The sequence below is a fragment of the Polypterus senegalus genome, chromosome 6 (assembly GCF_016835505.1).
Source record: "Polypterus senegalus isolate Bchr_013 chromosome 6, ASM1683550v1, whole genome shotgun sequence".
NCBI classification, from domain to species: domain Eukaryota; kingdom Metazoa; phylum Chordata; class Cladistia; order Polypteriformes; family Polypteridae; genus Polypterus; species Polypterus senegalus.
Genome location: NC_053159.1, coordinates 178,977,296 through 179,000,938, shown reverse-complemented (window position 1 = coordinate 179,000,938; position 23,643 = coordinate 178,977,296). Strand labels below are relative to the sequence as shown.

General features: G+C 43.4%; 1 protein-coding gene across 1 annotated transcript in view; it reads left to right on the top strand.

Annotated features, from left to right (window-relative positions):
- Window positions 1-22,906, top strand: part of LOC120530679 (dynein heavy chain 11, axonemal-like) — a 645,801-nt gene extending 622,895 nt beyond the window's left edge. Inside the window, 4 exon segments of the mRNA XM_039755100.1 lie at window positions 4,614-4,729; window positions 17,335-17,447; window positions 21,560-21,700; window positions 22,248-22,906. Coding sequence (XP_039611034.1) covers window positions 4,614-4,729; window positions 17,335-17,447; window positions 21,560-21,700; window positions 22,248-22,495 — 618 coding nt within the window. The 3' untranslated portion in view covers window positions 22,496-22,906.
- The last annotated feature ends 737 nt before the right edge of the window (window positions 22,907-23,643 follow it).

Below are 23,643 nucleotides of genomic sequence, written 5' to 3'. Positions count from 1 at the left end.
CACCACACTTTCCTGACCTAAATCCAATAGAACACCTCTGGGACATTATGTTTTGGTCCATCCAATGCCACCAGGTTGCACCTCAGACTGTCCAGGAGCTCAGTGATGCCCTGGTCCAGATCTGGGAGGAGATCCCCACAACACCATCTGTCATCTCATTAGAAGCATGCACCGATGTTGTCAGGCATGTATACAAGAACACAGGGGCCATACAAAGTGCTGCATACAATTTGGAGTTGCTGCAATTCAATTTTGGCAAAATGGACTAGCCTGCCACATGATTTTTCACTCTGATTTTTGGGGCGTCTTTGAATTCAGGGCTCTGTAGGTTGATCATTTTCATTTCCATCAAGCGATGTGGCATCCTTTCGTTCCTAACACATTACCCAGTCTATATCAGTATAGATATCCAGGAGGATTTCTTTTTCCCATTGAGATCTGATGTGTTTTCAAAGTGTTCCTTTAATTTTTGAGCAGTTTATATATATATATATATATATATATATATATATATATATATATATATATATATAATGTGTGTGTGTATATTATAATGTCACAAAGATGAGACATACTTAAGATAAAGATTTGGGGCAGCCACCCGTATAATCTGGTATCCCGGCTGCAAAGTCATTCTTTTTATGAAAATACAGCACTGAAGTGCATACAAACGAGTCCAAGACAAGACTGAGGGAAAAGGGAAAACTGACAGGCTTTTAAAGGGGAAGACAGGAAGTGAGGTCATAAGGATCGAGCACGTGGTCTTCAATCATTGGATCACAACCAGACATGACATCAGAGGGGCCGGAGTTGGTGAGGTCGACTTCCATTGGTTCGGTCCCGGAAGTGATGTCAAGAGAGCCAGGTGGACTCCCCGGGCATGGTCTACAGGCAAGAGAGAAAAAGAGTCCGTGGACTCGGCCACATCCCGGCATGCCTCCGAACTGCCTTCACTCAAGCCCTTTAGCTGCCTCCCATGCTCACGTGTGTGACTATATATATACATATATATACACACATACACACACACTTTTTGATTACATTCATTATAGACATTTTTATTGCTAATAGATTTTTATTCATAAATCATTCATGAAAATCAAAAATATTCAAGTAAATCCATAATTTATGTTTGTGATGACGAAGGTTCTTCCTCATTTGACCCTTGTTTGTTTTTTTGCGAAGAAGTCACTAACGTCGTTTGCCTTTTTCTCTGTCATTCAGCAAGCAGTTGTCGATAGCCAGACATGCATCAACGACACTTCATTTGAACTTTGAGCAAAGTTTGGATCGTTTTGTATAAACTGATCCATCGTTTCCGTAATAGCGGCTAAACTTGTTTTTTTTTAAGAAAATCCGTTGAAAGTTCCTTTTGTTCCTCCTCTTCAGAAACCTTAATTTTGCTAATTTGGCTTTCACCTGCATTTTAGTTTGCAGCGAAATGCTTCTTCTTGTCACTTTACTTTCTTTTCCTTTGCAACCACTCATTTTAAAAGTAAAAAGGGATAATTGTTATCTATTGCAGTTAAATAAAATGTGTTTATATCCTTACACAATAACATTGATGACCAATCATAAATGAACAGTGACACAGCAGGCATACGTACTGTACTGATATCAAACGCGCCGCGAGACTGCATGCGAGTATCTAATCAAGTCATGAGATTGCGACGAAAACCGACATTTTCGCCAAAAACTGCGCTTTTATGTGACTACAAAGTGAATCAATCAAAAACCGCGTAATACCGGAGCAGCGTTAAGCAGGGTCTTACTGTACTAGAATTTGTGGAGGAGCGTAGACTCTACAGATCACGAGTAGGGACTCTAAACACTACAGAGTACAAAGCTAAAGCTTATCACGTGGGTTCTCGCCAAAGTTGCAGGATATAGTAAAGCATGACCTCCGTCAAAACACCGTGCATGCGCGCCGAATTCAAATTATCATGGTGATGAGATACATTCAAAAAAGTGAACCAGCTGAAACCGGGGATGAAATCTTAAACAGGGGACAAAACGGGGACATGTTTATGAGTGGGGACAGTTGTCCGAAAAAGGGGACTGTCCCCGGAAAACAGGGACGGATGGTCACCTTAATTTATGCAAATCCAAGAGAGTGGTTGTGGGCTGAGAGCTGGGGGGCGGGGCCTTCCTCTTTCACTCGCCAGCCTCCGTTTGAGTTCGTCTACGTATCGCCACGTGTTTGAGTGCATCTTTCCTCCGCTTTGCTAGCAATACATGTTTGTTCAACAGACATTATCATCTACAGATTGTCAAGGAGTAAAGTTTGACTTTTTTACAGTGTTTTACAGGGTAGCTGCTGATTGACAGAAATATCACGTGCATGTGCTTTTCTGCCCACGCGGAGAACGCCCTCCCGGCAAAGCTGAACACGATCAGATACAGTGCCAGCTACTATTGATTTTTGAAGTCTGTCCTGTTTCATTACTATGTGGTCGAATCTAGTATATATATGTAAGTATATATATATGCCTCGCAGTTAGGAGACCCGGGTTCGCTTCCCGGGTCCTCCCTGCGTGGAGTTTGCATGTTCTCCCCATGTCTGTGTGGGTTTCCCCCGGGCGATCCGGTTTCCTCCCACAATCCAAAGACATGCAGGTTAGGTAGATTGGCGGTTCTAAATTGGCCCTAGTGTGTGCTTGGTGTGTGGGTGTGTTTGTGTGTGTCCTGTGGTGGGTTGGCCCCCTGCCCAGGATTGGTTCCTGCCTTGTGCCCTGTGTTGGCTGGGATTGGCTCCAGCAGACCCCCGTGACCCTGTATTCGGATTCAGCGGGTTGGAAAATGGATGGATGGATGGATATATATATATACAGTATATATATAAAACAACATTTACTTATATAGCACATTTTCATACAAAAAGTAGCTCAAAATGCTTTACATAATGAAGAATCGAAAAATAAAGGACACAGTAAGAAAATAAAATAAGTCAACATTAATTAACATAGAATAAGAATAAGGTCCGATGGCCAGGGTGGACAGAAAAAACAAACAAAAAAAAAAAAACTCCAGACGGCTGGAGAAAAATAGTTATGGAGAACTTTTGTAGCGTGTCAGTGGTAGGAGTGAATGTGAAGAGTACTGTCATGAAGTCACTGATGACGCTGAACAACACAGGATATGATGTGCGGAGTTATAGCGCGAGTTTTAATGTCCGCCCAGTTGAGAGATGCTTATTGAAGTCGTCGTTAGTAGTGCATTTAAAGTCTACAGCTGCAGTCCTGTTCAATTTGATTTTACTATGTCCGCATCTCTTATTTCACCCCAATCTGAGGGATATGTTTGTAATTATTATTGCTGGATTGCTATCTACTAGCTGTGCTACCCGTCTAACACAGGATGAGATTTAAATAATCATTACAGACCTCAGCGTTAACATATGCAGTGCACCATGTATTGGAATATATGTAGTAACAAAATTAATGAAATGCATTTTATTACCACAAACATCTGTGATGTGCCATCGGTTGGAATGACAAATGTAATGCAATTTATTAGAACAAAAGTTTACGGGAAATGTTTGTCTGTCTGCTGTAAGCCTCAGAAGTTTGCACTTTTTGCTTGCAGCATGGAGTGTAAAACGAACAAAGGGGTTTGCACAAGCATACAGAACGTGTTTGACATTAAACGTTTGAATTGTTTTTAACAGTGTGTTATTGTTTTACATCTTTAAGTTTTATATTTTTTCTTAAATTACCTATGTATGTATTTATTTATTTTTGTCTGTTGTTCAGAGTCGGCACTGTATGTATAGCAATTCGTAATGCATGTTAATAAAGAATGCGGTCTCATGCCAGGGTTTGTGCGTGTTGGGGTCCGGCGAGGGTGCGGGGGTTTGGCGGTTAACCGGTGCCATTACTCCACGTGTCGGCCCTGGCAATGGCAGCAGAAGCCCGGAAGTGTTTTCTGGGATTGGTGCTCATATTCAGTTAGTACAAGAACTAGTAGTCGTTTCTACATACTTAACCCAAATGGGGCATGCAAAAAAACAGAATTCCGTTCCACTAGAAAAAGAAACGCGACCCCTTCAAATCTGCCCATTTGGAGTCGAGTCGAATTAGCTGTGTCATTATTTGCGGACTGCACCCTCCACAAATCTATATAGCGCCTTTTATAGTGAGCTCACTCTTAAAGATTTTTTTTTTTCTTGATAAAGAGGACTTTGCCATCTTTGCCCGTCTCTGAGCTGGCATATTAGCGCCCGTGCCGAGCTCAGCTCAGCGAGCAATAAGGAGCGGCAGACACGGCGTCTCCCCGCCTGACTGACTGACGGACGGACGGCTGTTTTGACTGCCTAACAAGCCAATTAGCGGCAACAGCCGGCATACTGTGGATGGAGCGCGCTGACGCGTGTTTCACTTATTCATAACATTTAAGTAGCCCCCCGTAAATTAACCTGCATGTAAAACAAAAGGGGGGGGGGTAAAAAGAAAGAAAAAGTGGCGTCATGTGCCTTCGGTGGCGGGGAAATGGGTGAATTGTCAAGTTCGGCGGCGTGATGTGTTTTCCCTGCGAGGAATTTGCTATTTATCATGTCATCTTATCAGAGGCTCTTTGAAGCCACAAAGTGCGCACTTAAGCTTTTCTTTTGTTAGGGGGAGCTGGCAATTTCCTCCGAGATGGAGCATCTGCAGACGGCGCTTTTCTTTGACAACGTGCCTGACACCTGGACCAAGCTGGCGTACCCATCGACCTACAGCCTGGCGCTGTGGTGAGTAAGCCGCCGGCGGACCGCGAGGAGTCCCCCCGAGAGGCGCGTGGGTGTCGCTGTGTTATTGGCTCGGCATGATCACTCACCCTATAGCGCCATGCCCACCTCTTATCTGCACTAAGAACGGCCAGCATGGAGCACTGGCATGACGTGGGCGAAGGTGGTCGCTTACTTTTTACAGCCAGCAGCGCGTGCAAACCAGCAACTCACTCAGCGTTAACAACAAGACAAAATATTCGGCAGCATATTAATTTGCGTTATTAGTGTTGGTAGGTGGATTGGCGATTCTAAATTGGCCCTAGAGTGTGCTTGGTGTGTGGGTGTGTTTGTGTGTGTCCTGCGGTGGGTTGGCACCCTGCCCGGGATTGGTTCCTGCCTTGTGCCCTGTGTTGGCTGGGATTGGCTCCAGCAGACCCCCGTGACCCTGTGTTCGGATTCAGCGGGTTAGAAAATGGGTTGATTATTCGCTAAAAATCACTGATGCACATATTGGAGCTGCACGGATACAAAGGAGTTACGTTATGGTGAGATGCCCTAATATTAATAGCTTAAGACAGATGGCTCTATTAAACTGAACTTAAGAGTTGAGTTCTACCCGGCCCAGTGTGGGTACCTGGGTCAAACTGACTGGCACAGTTGGTGCAATCCCATATCACTGTGATGCATAATTAGCACTGCAAGGGGTTCAGTGCCATTGGGCCTTCCTAATTTTCACAGTTTAATGACAAGAGAAATCATTGAAGTGTGCCCAGTCAATTTGACCTCACGTACCCACATTGGGCCGGGCAAACCTCAGTGACAATTTAACAAAAGAATCTCTCTTGTCATTAAACTGTGAAAGTTAGGGTGGCTCAATGGCACTGAATCCTTTACAGTGCCCATTCAATACATATGGGTGTATGCCAACTTTGCCAGTCATTCTGACCCAGGTACCCACATTGGGTCGAGCAAACCTCCACAGCAATTTAACAAAATCATTTCCCTCGGCACAAAACTGCCAAAACTAGGGTGGCCAAATGCCACCGAACCTTTTATAGTGCCCATTAAACATCAAAGTAAATCCCATTAGGTATCGGAGTGTGCCAACTTTACCACTCAATTTGACCCACCCTGTTGGGCCAGGCAAACCTCAACGGTAATTTAACAAAAGCATCTCTCTTGTCACAAACCCGCCACAATTAGGATGGATTTGTGCCACTGAACCCTTTACAGTGCCTATTCATTAGATATGAGTGTGCCATCTTTGCCAGCCAATTTGATCCCGGTATCCACATTGGGCTGGGCAAAACCCATTTAACAAAAGCATCTCTCTTGTCATAAGACTATTAAAAGTTAGGGTGGCTCACCATGACGTAACTTCGGCCAGTTTTTTGTGTGGTTGACGATCAAACAAACCGACTGCAACTTTATGAATACAAGTTTATAAGTTTTAATGAAGGCAAATTAATATTTATGTGGCAGAATATGGTGACTGGAATGCACAAGCTGTTTGAATAAGTAGCCTTATTAAGTCTCGTTGTGTGACGTCACTTACGCCGTCCTACCGAGCGCATGGGTGGACACGTGGCAGGGAGGAGGGATGGGCAGACGGCGCACTGGCACTGGACACGAGCGCTGAGCGGTGACAAAATCACGCGAGATTAACATTGTTCTACGGAAAGGAATGGAATTGACAACGCGATGGAAAAGACAGGAATGGCACCCTGTTCAGGGTTGGCTCCTGCCATGTCTATAATGTTGCTAAGATAGGCTCCAAGCTCAGGGTTTCTTTTTTGCACAGCTAGTCATTAACGTCTCTAATGAGCGCTGAAACAAATTGAGGAATTTAACGAAATCCCCCCATCTTTAGTTTTATTGGGCTTTTCGTGGTGCACATGACTGAAAAGCACGTTTAAAACTGGTGCACTTCTACAGTGCCCGTCCATCCATTGTCCAAACCCGCTTAGCCTGAACAGGGTCATTGAGAAGATGGAGCCTATCTCAGCAAGCATCGGACAACAACGCCTGGGAAAGGGTGCCAGTATGTCGCCTGGCACACACACACACTCTGGGACATTGGGGGCCAGTTTAGCGTCACCAATCCACCTAACCTGCATGTCCTTGGACTGTGGGAGGAAACCCAGGCAGACGTGAGGAGAACCGGGCGTGAACTCTGGTCAGCGTTACCACTGTGCCACACTTATAGAGTGCCTTTCATGTTAATTACTCAAAATGCACTGCATCAACCAGTCATCCCACTGTTTATTTCATAGCACAGCTCGAAATGTGTGTGTGACCACAAAGATCTTTACAGAATTTTGCAGCCCTTATGTAGTGCCTTACACACTGAGCGGCGTCTTCATGTCACTCAACCCATATGTCCATTTAATGGCGCCGTTCATGAAGCGTATGATCAAAAAGCTGCTTAAAAAGAGTAGCATTTGTATAGCGTCTTCCATATTACAAAACATCTAAATAAATCACCTCATAATTTATAGTGCCTTTCAAAGTGTATTTGACTACAGTCATTGTTACATAATCTGGCAGCCTTCATATAGCGCCTTCCATATTACAGCATATAGTGTCCTTCATATTTATAAATATCCATCCATTATCCAACCCGCTATATCCTAAGTACAGGGTACTGGGGGTCTGCTGGAGCCAATCCCAGCCAACACAGGGCGCAAGGCAGGAAACAAACCCTGGGCAGGGCGCCAGCCCACCTTAGGGCACACACACACCAAGCACACACTAGGGACAATTTAGGATCGCCAATGCACCTAACCTGCTTGTCTTTGGACTGTGGGAGGAACCTGGAGCACCCGAAGGAAACCCACGCAGACACGAGGAGAACATGCAAACATGTAGAAGTCAATCACCCCATTTTATTTTATAGTGCCTTTATAAAGCGTGCATAATTACAATGACTTTCACAGAACTCTGCAGCCTTTATATGGTGCCTTGCAGATTACGGTATGCAATATCTTTCATATTAATAAATCTGCTATCGAAATCAGCCACCCCATATTTTGGGCTGCATCAGGAGTGGGCAGGAGGAGGAGTACAGGAAGCTAATCAAAGACTTTGTTAAATGGTGTGACTCAAACCACTTACACCTTAACACCAGCAAGACCAAGGAGCTGGTGGTGGATTTTAGGAGGTCCAGGCCCGTCATGGACCTTGTGATCATCAGAGGTGACTGTGTGCAGAGGGTGCATACCTATAAATATCTGGGAGTGCAGCTGGATGACAAATTGGACTGGACTGCCAATACTGATGCTCTGTGCAAGAAAGGTCAGAGCAGACTATACTTCCTGAAAAGGTTGGCATCCTTCAACATCTGCAGTAAAATGCTGCAGATGTTCTACCAGACGGTTGTGGCGAGTGCCCTCTTCTACGCGGTGGTGTGCTGGGGTGGCAGCATAAGGAAGAAGGACATCTCACGCCTGGACAAACTTGTTAAGAAGGCAGGCTCTATTGTAGGAGTAAAGTTAGACAGTTTAACATCTGTGGCAGAGCGACGGGCACTAAGCAAACTCCTGTCAATCATGGAGAATCCACTGCATCCACTTAACAGTGTCATCTCCAGGCAGAGGAGTAACTTCAGTGACAGACTTTTGTCACCGTCCTGCTCCACTGACAGACTGAGGAGACTCCACACTATGCAACTCTTCAATTCCACCCGGGGGAGTAAATGCGAACATTACTCAGTTATTGTCTGCTTTTTTTATTTTTATTTTTTTCATTTTTATTTCTATTTAATTTAATTTTGTTTCTTTGTATCAGTATACTGCTGCTGGATTATGTGAATTTCCCCTTGGGATTAATAAAGTATCTATCTATCTATCTATCTATCTATCTATCTATCTATCTATCTATCTATCTATCTTTTTATAGCCCCTTATCTATCTATCTATCTATTTTACTTTAAAGTGCCTTCTAATGTGGTATAAGTACAATGACCGTCATGGAACTTTGCAGCCTTTATATAGCGCCTTGCATATTACAGTTTGCAGTGTCTTTCATATTAATAAATATGCTACATAGAAGTCGCTTACCCCAGATTTTATTTTTTAGTGCCTTCTGCTGTAATGTGTGTATAATTATGATGACTTTCACAGATATATAGCGCCCTATCTAATGAGCAGTGACAGCATGTCATGTATGAAAATGATTCATATTCATTGTAATATTGCCCTTCATGGTGTGTGTAATCAAAAAGCACTTTAAAAGTTTATCGTTTATGGAGCAGCGTCTCTACAATATGTCAGAACAGGCCACATCACCTCATATGTTTATGGCACCTTATAAAGTCTCCATGATTACAGTGATCGTTCATTTTGCAGCCTTTATATAGCGCCTTTCATATTAAGTGGTACCATAATATCACTTTTTTTTTCTTTTCTTTAACTTGTGCTTTCCGTGGCGCACATATTGCTGTCCACAGACGTTTTCGTGTTTGGTGGCCTTGCCTTCCAATTGCTTCACTTGAATCTGATGCTTGGAATGGGTCACCTTCTGCCAGCTTCTCACAACACGTGGCAGGATGCCTTTGCCCAGTCCTCCTGGCAGAAGTGCTGTAAGGGCGTCCGTTAGGTTTGTAGACCCCCTCATGTGGAGACGCTTTTTCAGTTTCTATGGGATCATCACTGTGCTGCTGAAAGGCAAATTTGTGAGCAAAGTTGTAACTTTCTGCTTCAGGGTTTCTAGCTAAAGCTCCTTCCTCGTGATGCCATCTCTTTTCTACAGTGCCCGAGACCCTTTACACCCACAATATCGGGTTTCCACTCCCAGGCTTCAGTGTTCTTTGGCTTGAAAGCCTCACACTTCTTCCTCCATACATTGCGGTGATCATTCTGGCCAAAGGGGTCAATTTTTGTTTAATTAAACCACAGAAAACCCCTCCAAAAGGCCAGGGGTCTCATTTTTAAAAGAACTCTGTATGTGAAAATAAGGAGAAGACAAAAAATGGGAAAATGTGCACACCAAAAAAAAAAAACTGGATTGGTAAATCCTGATTTACAGTACACACATTTCTGCGCAGTTCACTTTTATAAATCCCAGACACATTGTAATTGTGCAGACGTCAGTGTGCCTTAAACCCCACCTTTAACATCCATATATGGACTATGCTAATCAGTCTCATACTTATGCAGTCACGATGCTGCTGAATGTCATTGGCTGGTAAAGCAACCTCTCACCTGATGCATCAAGACCCCCATCACCTGCATCTGTAGTTCACTTAACATGGCACTGAAGTGTAGTGGCGGGGAAAGACGTAAGGTGCCAGCGCCTGAGCGGGTAGCCATTATCACCTGACCCGTGTAATGATGTGACTGCTGTCAAAATGACTAGCAAAGGCCACATGAACCACCGAGGGTTACCAGCAAGCCATTCCTCCCCTGTGCAGCAATGGCATGTCTGCCAACACCACCCTGCTTCAAAATAAATGCATCACAGGCAGACCCAGGCCACCGAGCCTCGACTTTCATCAAGTCTCATCCTGGTATCACAGATGACTTGTGTGTCTTAACACCAGAATCCCTGAACCCTATGAAAAAAACTCGTAATCCTGGGCTGCCTTAAAGTCCTTTGCACCTCTCCATCAGTGTCTGTTGTTTTGCAAATGTGTCGATCAGCACAAGCAGCCTGCTGTTCCATCCCCTCCACCAACGTAGCTCAACTCGGGCAAAAAGCTCTGCCAGCTCGAGTCTTCTTTATCTGTGTGTGAGGTACCTGGAGCTGCAGAGGGTAAATAATCAATATATATCATTATTTGGAACATGTGCATTTCATGTGTGTTCTGCGTCTACGACGATCTGGGTAAGTATAGGATGACAGGAAATGCGAGAAATGCTGAACACATACCTAAAGCAGAAACTTTTTTCATGTTTTAGTACTAAGAACAAAATTTTGACATGAAGTGTATAATGTGTAAAGACTGAAGTCCAAATATCGAATAAACACTTTCACAAAAGATACAAGTATAACAAAACAAGTGCGCTTTTATTGAAGAATATAACCCCGTGAAAGGCAACCTTTTTCGAGTTGCAGTGCACTAAATCCAAAAATTTTCTTTCGTGGCGCACCTGAGGGACTGCCCATGAATAAAGTCGTGACGAGAATAAACTATGTATGAATTTTTCTAGATAAAGTTTAATTAAAATTACCGTAAATAAAAAGCGAGTGATAATCGTTGAGAATTAAATTACAAGGAAGTATCGAATGCTTGCATCACAACAAAATGTTTTTCACCACAAAGAACTGGAAAAGGTCACTGAGTTTACAAAGTTTACGGTGTTGATCAGCGGTGTCACAGCGAAAATAAGGTTAGTTTTTCCATAGTAATACTCAGACGATTAAGTGGTGAGAGCTGCAGCTACAGCGATACTCTCTTGTCGGCAAGAGCCAAAATGTAGCGTTCGTATTTTCTCGTTCTATATTTGCTTGGCCTTCTTCTATCAGTACAGTGAGCGAGATCTTCTAACAACGAGACTTTTTAAGTCTCACGAGATGTGTTTTTGACACTCCTGGTGTTGATATTATGATGAATGGTGAACAGCGAAAATTTTAACTTGCATTCAAAATAAATACATTTGTTTATTCAATAATCTGATTAACCGTTATCTGTTTTTCCAACATAAAATATTTTTTTTTAAACATTATCTTTTTAATCAACCAAAAGTTCAAAAACACTAGCAATTTTAAATATTTTACAAAAGTTTTCGCAGCGCCCCTAGAAAATTCCACGGCGCACCAGTTGCCCGACAATGATATAACCGATGAAAAAGAGCTCAGGTTAGTGTACGACGCTGACACGACCGCTTGGGTGCTGCAGCGGTAAGAACTGCTGACTCATAATCAAGAGGTGTCACGGGTTCGTTTGCCAGAATTACCGTTTTGAGTAGTGAGTTGCTCTCATTGTTACTATCTTGTATATAAACGTCTATGCGTGGAAGTGTGTGTGTGTCTGTCTGTCTGGCCAGGAAGTGAGAGGTGGAGTCGGGGTAAGAGCTCCGCCTCCGAGAATACACAAGTGAGGCCAGCACGTCGGCAGAACGAAACATCCGAAGCGACAGTCACTCGCTTATCCGCTTTTACAGAAGCATGTCGAGCACATCGGCAAAACAAAACCTCTGAAGAAAGTCAGTCGCTTAGCTGCTAATACACAAGCGATGCGAGCACGTCGGCAACACAAATCCTCCTAGGAGAGAGACGCCCAGAGTAGTTCCTTTCAATTACCTGTCATCTCTACTTTTCACTTTTTTTCCTGACGATTTCAATAGTTTCTAGGACAGCACAGGCTTACACAGCTAGTTATACAATAAAAATATACATTTGATTTGAGTCTGTAACCGCTGGTGTAAATGTATGGTACTTGTAAAGGTTAGTGTTTTTTTTTGTATTCAGTTTTATTCTCTCAGTCGCGTTCACGCTCCCCCCGATCTGACGCTGCTGTTTTCAGATAAAGACGCGCTGTAACAGAGGCGAACTCCGATGAGGACGAGGGTTCTACATCGGAGAAACAGAACAGAAGCCCTCCCCGCAAGAAACGTCCACTCACACATAAGAGCAACGCAGCTGCACCAGGCGTAACACGTGAAAGTGTTTATTTGCTAATTGGACTTCAGTCTTCACACATTATACGAGGTGAGACACAAAAATAACCGGACTGGGCTTGGGGCTTTCCTGGAAAACTGTCTGGAGGTCGACCTGACGTGAATCATAGAACTATATCCCGTCCTACACGCCCTCTCAAACCGCCAACCACCTTGGTATATCCTGTGAAGAGCCCACTCAGTATTGCACAACAATTACTACATGAGTTACCGCGATAATGTCGGGTGAAAAAAATCGAACAGCAAATCAACATCAAATTTCTCACGAAATTGAACAGGACGGCCACAGAAACTTATGAAATGATAAAAACAGTTTGTCTCGCACACGAGTTTTTAAGTCGCACAAGGAAGGACAAGGAAATGTGGAAGACGTTCAATGCACAGGTCGCCCGCACTCGTCTTGGATGGATGAAAACATCAGATTGTTCGAAATGATCATAATGCTTTTTCCGTAAAGCAGTTTTTGACTGACAAAAACATTCCTGTCCTCGATCCTCCTCCCTATTCGCCGATTTAGCTCCCTGTGACTTTTACTTGTTACCAAAAATCAAAAGTGACCTGAAGGGAACACATTTTTCTTCAGCGGATGAAGTGAAGACAAAAACGGCAAGCGTGTTGAAGAACTTCAAGCAAGAAGACTTCCAGTACTGTTTCAATGAATGGAAGATACATCTGGAGCGATGTAGATATCTTAAGGGGGTGTATAGAGAAGGTGACAATGTTTAGAATGCTGTCATTGATCAATAAATATATATTTTTTTTACCAATCCAGTTATTTTTGTGTCTCACCTCGTACAGTTCATGTCAAAATTTTGTCAGTAGTACTATAACGTGAAAAATGTTTCTATTTTAGGTATGTGTTCAACATTCCTTGCATTTCCTGTCATCCTACAATTACCCAGATCGTTGTAGACATGGAACACACATGAAATGCATCTATTCCAAATAACGATATATTAAATACCCTCTACAACTCCGGCTTCTCACACACAGAAAGGAGCCTTGGCTTGAGTTGGGAGAGTTTTTTTGCCCGAGTTGAGCTACGGCGGTTAGGGGTGATGGGATAGCAGGCTGCTTGTGCTGGTGGACAAATTTACAACACAAAAGACACTGATGGAAAGGTGTGAAGGAATTTAAGGTGGGTCGGGATTACGAGTTTTTTCGTAGGCTTCAGGGAACAGACACCTGATGGACCCCGTAATCAATTGGGAAAAACAAAGAGGGTCTGTCTCCACTCTGCACAGCATTCACAGTCCCAGTATACAGGCCAGTGGTTCTCAAACTGTGGGGCGGGCCCCCCTAGGGGGGCACAAAGTAACAAAAACGAAAAAAAGAAAACAAGAATCAAAAATATGAAAAATACATCTATTGAAACCAAAACAAATTAACTTAAACTACATTCTGATACTAGAAAAATAAATATAGAGTTAGATAAATGTCGATAAAAGTTAAGTAGGTATAATAAAATATGCATCTATGATATATCATTAATTAAAAAAGAACAAATTGGTATTAGTGGGCTCCTTTCAAAAAACGTTAGGGGGGCACAATTAAAGCTGTTATGAAAACTCGGGCCGCAAATACTTAAAAGGCTTAGAAATGCTGATATAGGCCATCCATGATATCCAGGGGGCGGAGTCACAGGAGGGTCTTCTCATTTATTTTAATTGTATTGGGAGTTTTCTGATTTCAAAATATCTTTTGATTCCTTGTTGCCTAATTGTTTTTTGTTACTAATTTTCAGCAGCATTTACTCAATTGAAATGTGGACTTCATCAGTCTGTGCCCCCCATAGTTACGAATTCACCAGCTGGAGTACCTGGTGCTCCCTGGGTATATCCGTCCAATGGGTTAAAGTAAGAGAGCAAGTATTTCTGCGTTTTTAAATGTTTTATCCTTTTGTCGGTGCTGGATGTCCCATCCACCATCTCCACTACCCCTCTCATCAATGTCTCTACTCTTTGAGTTGAGAGTTTGTTCCTTTTCATCTCTGATTAGATTCCATTATTTGTCATTTGTCATACGCTGTTGTCCAATAGAGCAACACCCTCGGGGCAGCTGGGATATGCAGTCCTTTACTCCATAGCAGTGCTACAGCTTGAAAGACCACAGAAGCTCACAAGTGTCTCCATATACATTGGTGTTGAGCCACTGACTACTCTGTAGACAAGCATCAAGGATTTGATCTTAATACATCAGAAAATTAGAACAATCCAGACAAGAAGAGGCCATTCAGCCCAACAAAGCTCACCAGTCCTATCCATTTAATTCTCCAAAAAAAACATCAAGTCGAGTTTTGAAAGTCCCTAAAGTTCTATCGTCTACCACACTACTTGGTCGCTTACATCAAGTGTCTGTGGCTCTCTGTGTAAAGAAAAACTTCCTAACGTTTGTGTGAAGTTTACCCTTCACAAGTTTCCAACTGTGTCCCCGTGTTCTTGATGAACTCATTTTAAAGTCACCGTCTCGATCCACTGGACTAATTACCTTCATGATTTTAAACACTTCAGTCAGGTCTCCTCTTCGTCTTCTTTTGTTTAAACTGTAAAGGCTCAGCTCTTTTAATTTTCCCTAATAACTCATCCCCTGTAGCCTCTGGACCTTCTCTAGTGCTGTTATGTCCTTTTTGTAGCTGGAGACCAAAACTGCACACAGGACTCCAGATGAGGCCTCACCAGTGTGTTATAAAGCTGAGCAGAACCTCCTGTGACTTGTACGCCACACATCAAGACACCATATAACCTGACAATCTGTTAGCCTTCTCAATAGCTTCTCAACACTGTCTGGCAGTGGATGATGTCAAGTTCAGTTCCTTTTTCGGCTGCTCCTGTTAGTGGTTACCACAGCTGATCATCTTCTTCCATATCTTCGTGTCCTTGTCATCTTGCTCTGTTACACTCATCACCTGCATGTCCCCTCTCACCACATCCTTGGGCCTTCCTCTTTTCCTCTTCCCTATCAGCTCTATCCTTATCATCCTTCTCCCAATATACCCAGCATCTCTCCTCTGCACATGGGATAACAATAAGGTCCATCTTTGCCGGGTTGAGCTGGAGATGGTGCTCCTTCATTAGTGAGACTTGCAGAGACTGTAGCCGATACCCTGTGGTCCTCTGGAGGGAACAACAGGCACAGCTGAGTATCATCATCACAGCACCAATAAGAGAAAACATGAGACTTAGTGATAGGACCAAGTGAGGAGGTGTTTAGGGAGAAGATGAGGGGGCCCATCAACAATCCTTGGAGCCCTCCAGTGATTGCCTGGTGCACCCTTGACATCTCTCTATGCCAGGACATGTGGTTGGCTCTGTCCCAAGAAGCAGGACTCAAACCACTGGAGGACAGTCCTAGTGCTGCCAAGGAGGATCTTGTGGTTGACCATGTCAAAGGCCAAGGAGAAGTCTAACAGGACGAGGACAAACAAGTAGACGCCATGTGCTCCGAGGGCTGAAATGAGGTCCTCAGTGTGTGAAATGGATAAATCACATCAAACGAGCCCAAAGGCAGGCAGAGGGCATTACGCTCTTACTTCTGTAGATTTCTGCCTCTTTAGTCCTCTGCCTGCGTCGGAATGGCTTTGTGACAGCAGAAGGGATGGGCCGCAGCTGTGGGTGGGCTGAGTAAGGCGGATCTTGCCAGTGTTTGGAGCTTCATTTTCATAACTGTATTTTTTAATAATCCTAATGCGGGGGTAGTTTGGATGGTGGAATTGCTTGTCTTTCATTCCTTTTGCATCATTAATTCGATTCTGGGCTCAGGTAAGAGTGACTCAGGCTTACGATTCAATGGCAGTTCATTCTGATGGCCATCTTTGATGACATTCTAAACTGATGCCATTGAAAGCAGGCTATACCCAAGTCAGTCCGTACCTGGCACAGCATCAGTAGGTGCCAGTCTACTGATTTTGGACTCATTTCAATTCCCTGTTATCGGGAGCTGGCACAGCATCACTAGGTGCCAGTCTACTGATTTTTGGACTCATTTCACTTCCCTGTTATTGTGTTGTTGGCACAGCATCACTAGGTGCCAGTCTACTGATTTTTTGGACTCATTTCAATTCCCTGTTATCGGGTGGTGGCACAGCATCACTAGGTGCCAGTCTACTGATTTTTGGACTCATTTCACTTCCCTGTTATTGTGTGTAGGCACAGCACCACTAGACGCCAGTCTACTGATTTTTTGGACTCATTTCCATTCCCTGTTATTGTGTGGTGGCACAGCATCACTAGGTGCCAGTCTACTGATTTGGACTCATTTCAGTTCCCTGTTATTGTGTGGTGGCATAGCATCACTTGGTGCCAGTCTACTAATTTTGGACTCATTTCACTTCCCCGCTATTGTGTGGTGGCACAGCAGGTAGCATTAGTGGTTCACTCTGCCGGGATGCCAGTGTTGAACACTCTGACTGGTGTATGTGAGCAAGTTGCAGGACAGACTGGCACCCTGCTCAGGGTTGCCACCCGCTTTGATGGCAGGATAAACACCAGCATGGAGAAAACGAATGATAAGCAGGACGTGCATTGGAAGTATGAAGCTGGCCGGTTTTGTGAAGTGTATGCCATGAAAGGCACTATATAATTGTAATGAAGACCCGCTCTGATTGCACGCAGCACTTTTTCTTTTTTTGACATAAAAAGCCTTGGGCATCTCATTGGGACTGGGCATTGCCGTTTTACAAAGTTCAGCCTCTGCATTACTGTCGATGGGTGGTCTTTGCACGTTCTCCCTGTGCTCACATGCTGGTGTTTCACTGGTGAGTGGCGGGGTGTGTGTGTGTGTGTGTAAGCGAGTCCCCCCATGCCGCAGACCATTGAGCCCCTGCTTTCTGCTGAATATTCCCACCCTGAAATCGCCGGGTTTGGAATGCGAGCAGCTGGCACCCTGCATGTACGTGACTGCGCCGGGGCGCTCGGAGGCGGGCGTCTGGTAACGAGCTCGATTTGGGGGCCGCCTTTGCGCCCCTCATTAGCATGTGCAGACTAATTAACATGGCCTGGCGCTCCACAGGTACGCCGATCTCCTCCTCCGCTGCCGAGAGCTCGATACTTGGACCCAGGATCTGTGCCTCCCCAGCGTCGTCTGGATATCAGGCCTCTTCAACCCCCAGTCCTTCCTCACAGGTAGGCAGCGGCGTGTCAGCCTCGCTTACTAATTTACTGCTACAGTAATTTTTATAATTACTGCCAGGAGGCCTCATTAAATTTGCTCTAATGAATAAATATTGTATTTCATAGCTTGATTACCAGATCAGCTCAATGCTTGAATGTCATAAACAATTATTTCCCTAAATATTCATCAACTGAAAGTGGATCTTCATTGCTGTTTAATGCTGGTATTTTCAAGTGCATCTTTATTATGCTAATAGTTTTTCAAGCGGTTATGTTTTGGAAAAAAAAAAGAAGAAGGAGAAGGAGAAGAAGAAGGAGAGGAAGAAATCTCAATTGTAAACAACTAAAAATAAAAAATGCAAATTGAAAATGTATATCATGCAAGTGCAGTTTAGTGGCATACGAAAAAGGGAAGATTAAAATGAAAGGAAAAAAAAAGAGGCCGGGGTGGTGGCGCGGGGGGCTACCGCTGCTACAGCGGCAAAGAGGGTCCGGGGGCAACTCCTGGTCTGCTCACGTGGGTTTAGTGCGTTTAGTGCTGACCCTGGCCGATGACTCCAAACCGACTGACCTGGTGGGTGTCACTGGGGTGTCTCCAACGGGGTGGGCGTCTGTGCTGCACCTCAGTGGGCTTCAGCTCCCTGTGACCCTGAAATGGAAAACAAAATTAGTAAGGAAAAAAAAATAAAGGGAGACATGGAAGAGCAAAGGGGAGACCAGGACATGGGACGGGAGTGACAGCTGGAGATCTGGGGGGCAGCAACACCACCACTGGGACAAACTGGAATTGGAGTGGCGACGTTCAGGCCCACTGGCTTGACTGCATTTGACAAAACCGTTTTATATTACACAATTCACAGAGCTGCTGAGGGTACTACAACGTGATCGAAGTCTCCGACGTGCGGTTTAGATTACAACTGGTAGACTGGGCAGCTCTTAGTTCTGCTTACTGTATTTTACAAAGCTGGTCAGGTGCATTGGCGATCCGAAATTGTCCCTAATGTGTGTGACTGGAGTGGGTGTGTGTGTGGGTGCCCTGCGGTGGGCTGGCGCCCTGCCCGGGGTTTGTTTCCTGCCTTGTGCCCTGTGTTGGCTGGGATTGGCTCCAGCAGACCCCCGTGACCCTGTAGTTAGGGTATAGCGGGTTGAAGATGGGTGGATGGATGGATTATATTATACATTGTAAAATTATACAATGCTCAGACATTCTTACTATAATATAATATAATATAATTCAGGATTCAGAAGTTAGAGAGAGCTACTGAAAGAGTGGAGACATTTAAATATCGAGGATCAGTCAGAGCCCAGGATGGAGAACTAAATGGAGAGCTGACTTCTAGAGTGCAGTGTGGAAAGAACAATTAGAAGAAGAAGACATCAGGAGTCTTGTGTGATCAAAGAATTAAGGACAAGGCTAACAAAGGTTTTTGAGAAAGTGCTAAGACCAGCCATGATGTATGGAGCTGAGATATGGGCAGCAAAGGGAGTGCAGGAGAAGACGTTGGATATTCGCAGAAATGAGAATGTGGAGATGGAGGTGTGGAGTTACGAAGAAGGGCAGAATAAGAAATGAGACAATGAAATGATGGGAATGGAAATACGGGAGAAGAGAAAGTGAGGGAGGCCAAAGCAGAGGTGGATGAATAAAGTAAAAGAAGATCTGAAGGAAAACAGTCTGACTGGCGAGGAGGTGCAGGACGGAGCGGTTTGGAGAAGGTGGATCAGGCACATCAACCCCACACAAAAGTGGGAGAAGATGAAGGACAAGAAAAAGAAGGATTCACAGAACAGAGAGTATATTGTATTTACAAAATTATACAATTCTCAGACGATCAAAATAAATTACACAATTCTCAGATCTTATTATATTGTATTTTACAAAACCATTATGTGATATTACTATATTATACAGTGTTCAGACCTGTTTACCGTAATATATTTATTATATTATACAATTCACATACCTGCTGATTAGATTAGACTAGACAGATAGATAAGGCACCACATAATAGACAGACAGACATAAAAAGCACTATTAGATAGATAGATAAATATTAGTTTGGTATAGTCAGCAGGATAGATAGATAAATATTAATTTGGTATAGTCAGCAGGATAGAGAGACAGTAATTCATTTAGTATAGTTGGCAGGATAGATAGATAAATATTAGTTTGGTATAGTCGGCAGGATAGATAGATAGACATTAGTTTGGTATAGTCGGCAGGATAGATAGATAAATATTAATTTGGTATAGTCGGCAGGATAGATAGATACATAGATATTAGTTTGGTATAGTCGGCAGGATAGATAGATATTAATTTGGTATATTCGGCAGGATAGATAGATGTGAAAGGCAGTATAGACAGACACTTTATTTATTCCCTCAGGGAAATTCAGGCGTCCAGTAACTCAAACAGAGTAGTCAAAATGGTTAAAAATGACTATGAAAGGAAGGAGAACCAACATAAATAAATGAATAAATAAATAATAAAAAGTCCAAATGTGTCTGTTGTTGCAGTGTCAGAAGGTCGAGTGGTGACAGGTCAGGAGTCCTGTGTATTCACAACAGTGTAATAAAATCTCACAGCAGCAGGAGCAAATGATCTTCTAAATAAATAGATAATTCAATTCTCAAACCTGTTTATTATATTGTATTTTACAAAACTATTCCATTATACAATGCTCTGCTACACTTATTATATTATACTATGTTCAGTATGTAATTCTCAGACCTGCTGATTGAATTTGATTACAGAATTTGCAGACTTGCTCATTATATTTTACAAACCTATTATATTACATGATATTATATTATGAAATGCTCAGACTTGTTTATTATTTTTTAGGAAGAACTTGTCTCAAGAGAGAAAAATATGTGTTTATACTATATTGTATATTTATTATATTATACAATTCACAGACCTGCTTAGTATACTACTGTATATTATGTTATATAATTATCATGCCTGCTTTATATTGTAATATATTTCATATTGCTAAATTCTAGGGACAAATAAAATTCTGTCTATCTATAAAACATTATTTTAAAACATTATGCATTTTAGCCCTATATGTTGTTATTTTTAGACCTGCCTATAGCCCATTAATACAGGGTGACACAGAAAAATAGGAACTTTTGAAAAACTCAATAAAAAAATAATAAAATATAGGAAATCCAACAAAAACATTTTATTGACAGCAACTGAACCACAACAACTTGCCTTTTAAGAGACAGTAATCCAGATGATCAATGTCTGAGAATTGCGTCCTGTAGATGGCGTCCTCCTGTACGTATGCATTCTTCCAATCTGCTGTTGAGGTTCCCCATTGATCGCTGCAACATCTCAGCTGGGATACCACGAGTTTCATCTTGAATTCTTTGTTTCAATTCTTTCAGTGTCCTTGGCCGAGTCGTGTAGACCCGACTCTTAAGGTAGCCCCACTAAAAAAAAATCACAAAGGGACAAATCTGGTGATCTTGAGGGCCAAGGAATGTCACCTTCCAAACTAACATGCATCCATTATCCAACCCGCTGAATCCGAACACAGGGTCACGGGGGTCTGCTGGAGCCAATCCCAGCCAACACAGGGCGCAAGGCAGGAACTAATCCTGGGCAGGGTGCCAGCGCACCGCAGCCAAACTAACATTGTTTTTGTAAAACATTTTTATGGCGAAAGCACGCTGTTGACCGCTCCACTGATCCCTGATTACTAAATGGCAAGACTGTTTTCAGCTCAAGGTCCCTGTTCCGCAGTGCTGCCAACTGTACATGGCTGCCACTACGCATTTCAAACGTTCCCGTTTTTCTGTGTCACCCTGTATATTTAGTATGCGCTCTGCTCATTATATAATAAATACAGTTGGCTGTATTCTTATGCAGACCTGCTAATGACATTTTGAACACCACGGTGGCACACCAGTTGCCTCTGCGGTCTCCCAGTTCTGATGTGCCAGTGTGTGGCTAACCTGCACACCGCGGAAGGACCCCCAAGAGCTCTGAGCAGCCCCTGCTGATGGGTCAAGATGGAAACTCCACAGTCAGGCCGCGAGCTCCATGGAGCGACAGCGCAGCCCACTGCACCACCATGACGCCCTAACGCTTCTCCTTCCACTTGTCATTTCAGCCGTAATGCAGAGCTTGGCTCGCAAAAATGAGTGGCCGCTGGACAAAATGCAGCTGACTGTCGACGTCACCAAAAAGTACAAGGAAGAGTTCAACCAGGCAGCCCGAGAGGGGGCCTACGTGCACGGGCTGTACATGGAAGGTAAGGTCATTCGGGGGGCTCCTTGCCTTCTCAAATGTGACGACCCCAGAAGTTCCTCGGCCACAGAAGCCGTCCGAACAAACAACAGCATAGAAGTTACGAAGAGCGCCGAGTACGAGGAGATCTCTGCTGTAGCTGTGTGATGGTGCTGCCACCTGCTGGTGCCTCGTGGCGCTGCACTGTTACCCTGTTAAGAGTAGTTGGCACAATTATTTTTTTGTCATGAATAAGCATATTAGATTTGCATTGCTCTGATTGTTGGAGGGGCCGGCAGGAACAGGGGTACCAGGGTCCAAAATCTCCATGTTGCACGTTTAAAGCCAAGCATTTTTTACATAGCCTCTTAGGAAGTTCAGCATGTACCGCTGAGTCACCTGTCCACCAGCTAGGATGCCCCCAAACAGAGCCCTGTGGCCATGCCAGTTCAATAGTAGATTACTATTATGTAAACTAGTGTGACTGATGAATGCCAGCCTCCCCCTTTATTGTGAACATGCCAACCCAAGTGAAACCCACCCCAATGTGATTGTATCCTTCTCTTCCACAGGTGCCAGGTGGGACATACAAGGTGGCAACATAACAGAAGCTCGTCTGAAGGAGCTGACGCCAGCGATGCCAGTAATCTTTGTCAGAGCGATACCAAATGACCGGCAGGAGACACGAAACATCTACGAGTGCCCGGTGTACAAAACCAAGCTGAGAGGTGCCACCTACGTGTGGACATTCCACTTGAAGACAAAGGAGCGGCCCGCCAAGTGGATCCTGGCTGGGGTGGCACTGCTCCTGAGCGTCTAAATGGAAAAACCAAGTCTAAGGGGCATGGAGAGGCTCCTGGTGGGCACTGCCCGATTCTGTTTGATGGCTTTTCTTAGATTTGCCTTATTGATCGATTTCTTGTAATTTGTTTATTCTTCATTTGTTCCTTTGCTGGAGTTGGGTATGAAGCTACCAGCCAACCAATAGGGAAGGGCGAAGAGCAGAGGGCTGAGAGCAGGGAATTCTGGGACATCAGGAAAAGTAATTTAGATGGCACCTAAAGGAGAGAAGAAAGGAAAAGCCCCAATGCCCCTGGGTATCCCTCATGTTATATGGAGGTCCATACTGAAAGGCGCTATAAGGAAAATACAGAAGGCCTCATACTAAGCTTGTACCACTAGGTGGCACTGTACTGTATATGTGATGTGCTTTTGGACTGTGTTTGATTAAAAAGGCAATACAAAATAATAAGTGAGTGATGTAATCATTTGAATCATAGAGCTCATTTTGAAAGGCGCTATATATACTCAGAGTTAATTAAATGGCATTGCGTTGCATTTATTTGGCCAATTACAACATTTTGAAGTACAGTGGAACCACAGTTCACGACTGTAATTCGTTCCAAAACTGGTCGTAAACTGATTTGGTTGTGAACCAAAGTAATTTCCCTCATAGGATTGTATGTAAATACAATTAATGCATTCCAGACCGTATGAACTGTATGTAAATATTTTTTTTTAAGTTTTTAAGCACAAATATAGTTAATTATACCATAGAATGCACAGCGTAATAATAAACTAAATGTAAAAACATTGAATAACACTGAGAAAACCTTGAACAACAGAGAAAACTAACACTGCAAGAGTTCACCCTACAGCGCTACGAACTGCTCGCTAAAAACACTACTTTTTTAATGAGTTTTAAGCACAGGGAAAAAAATGAACATTTGAAAAAATCCATAATTTAATAAACAACCAAGAAAAGTAACATTACAACAATACACGCTACGAACCGATCGCTGGAAACAGAAGTGAAGTGGAGGTTAAAATCCAATAGAAAAAAGTCTTCATTAAATACAACGAGGTTAAAACAATGCTTGAAGCAGTCTCTTTAAAACAAGCCTCGTGCATTCTTTAACTGCCTTCTCTGTCTCGCTCGCGTGTGTGTGTGTGTGTGTGTGTGTGTGT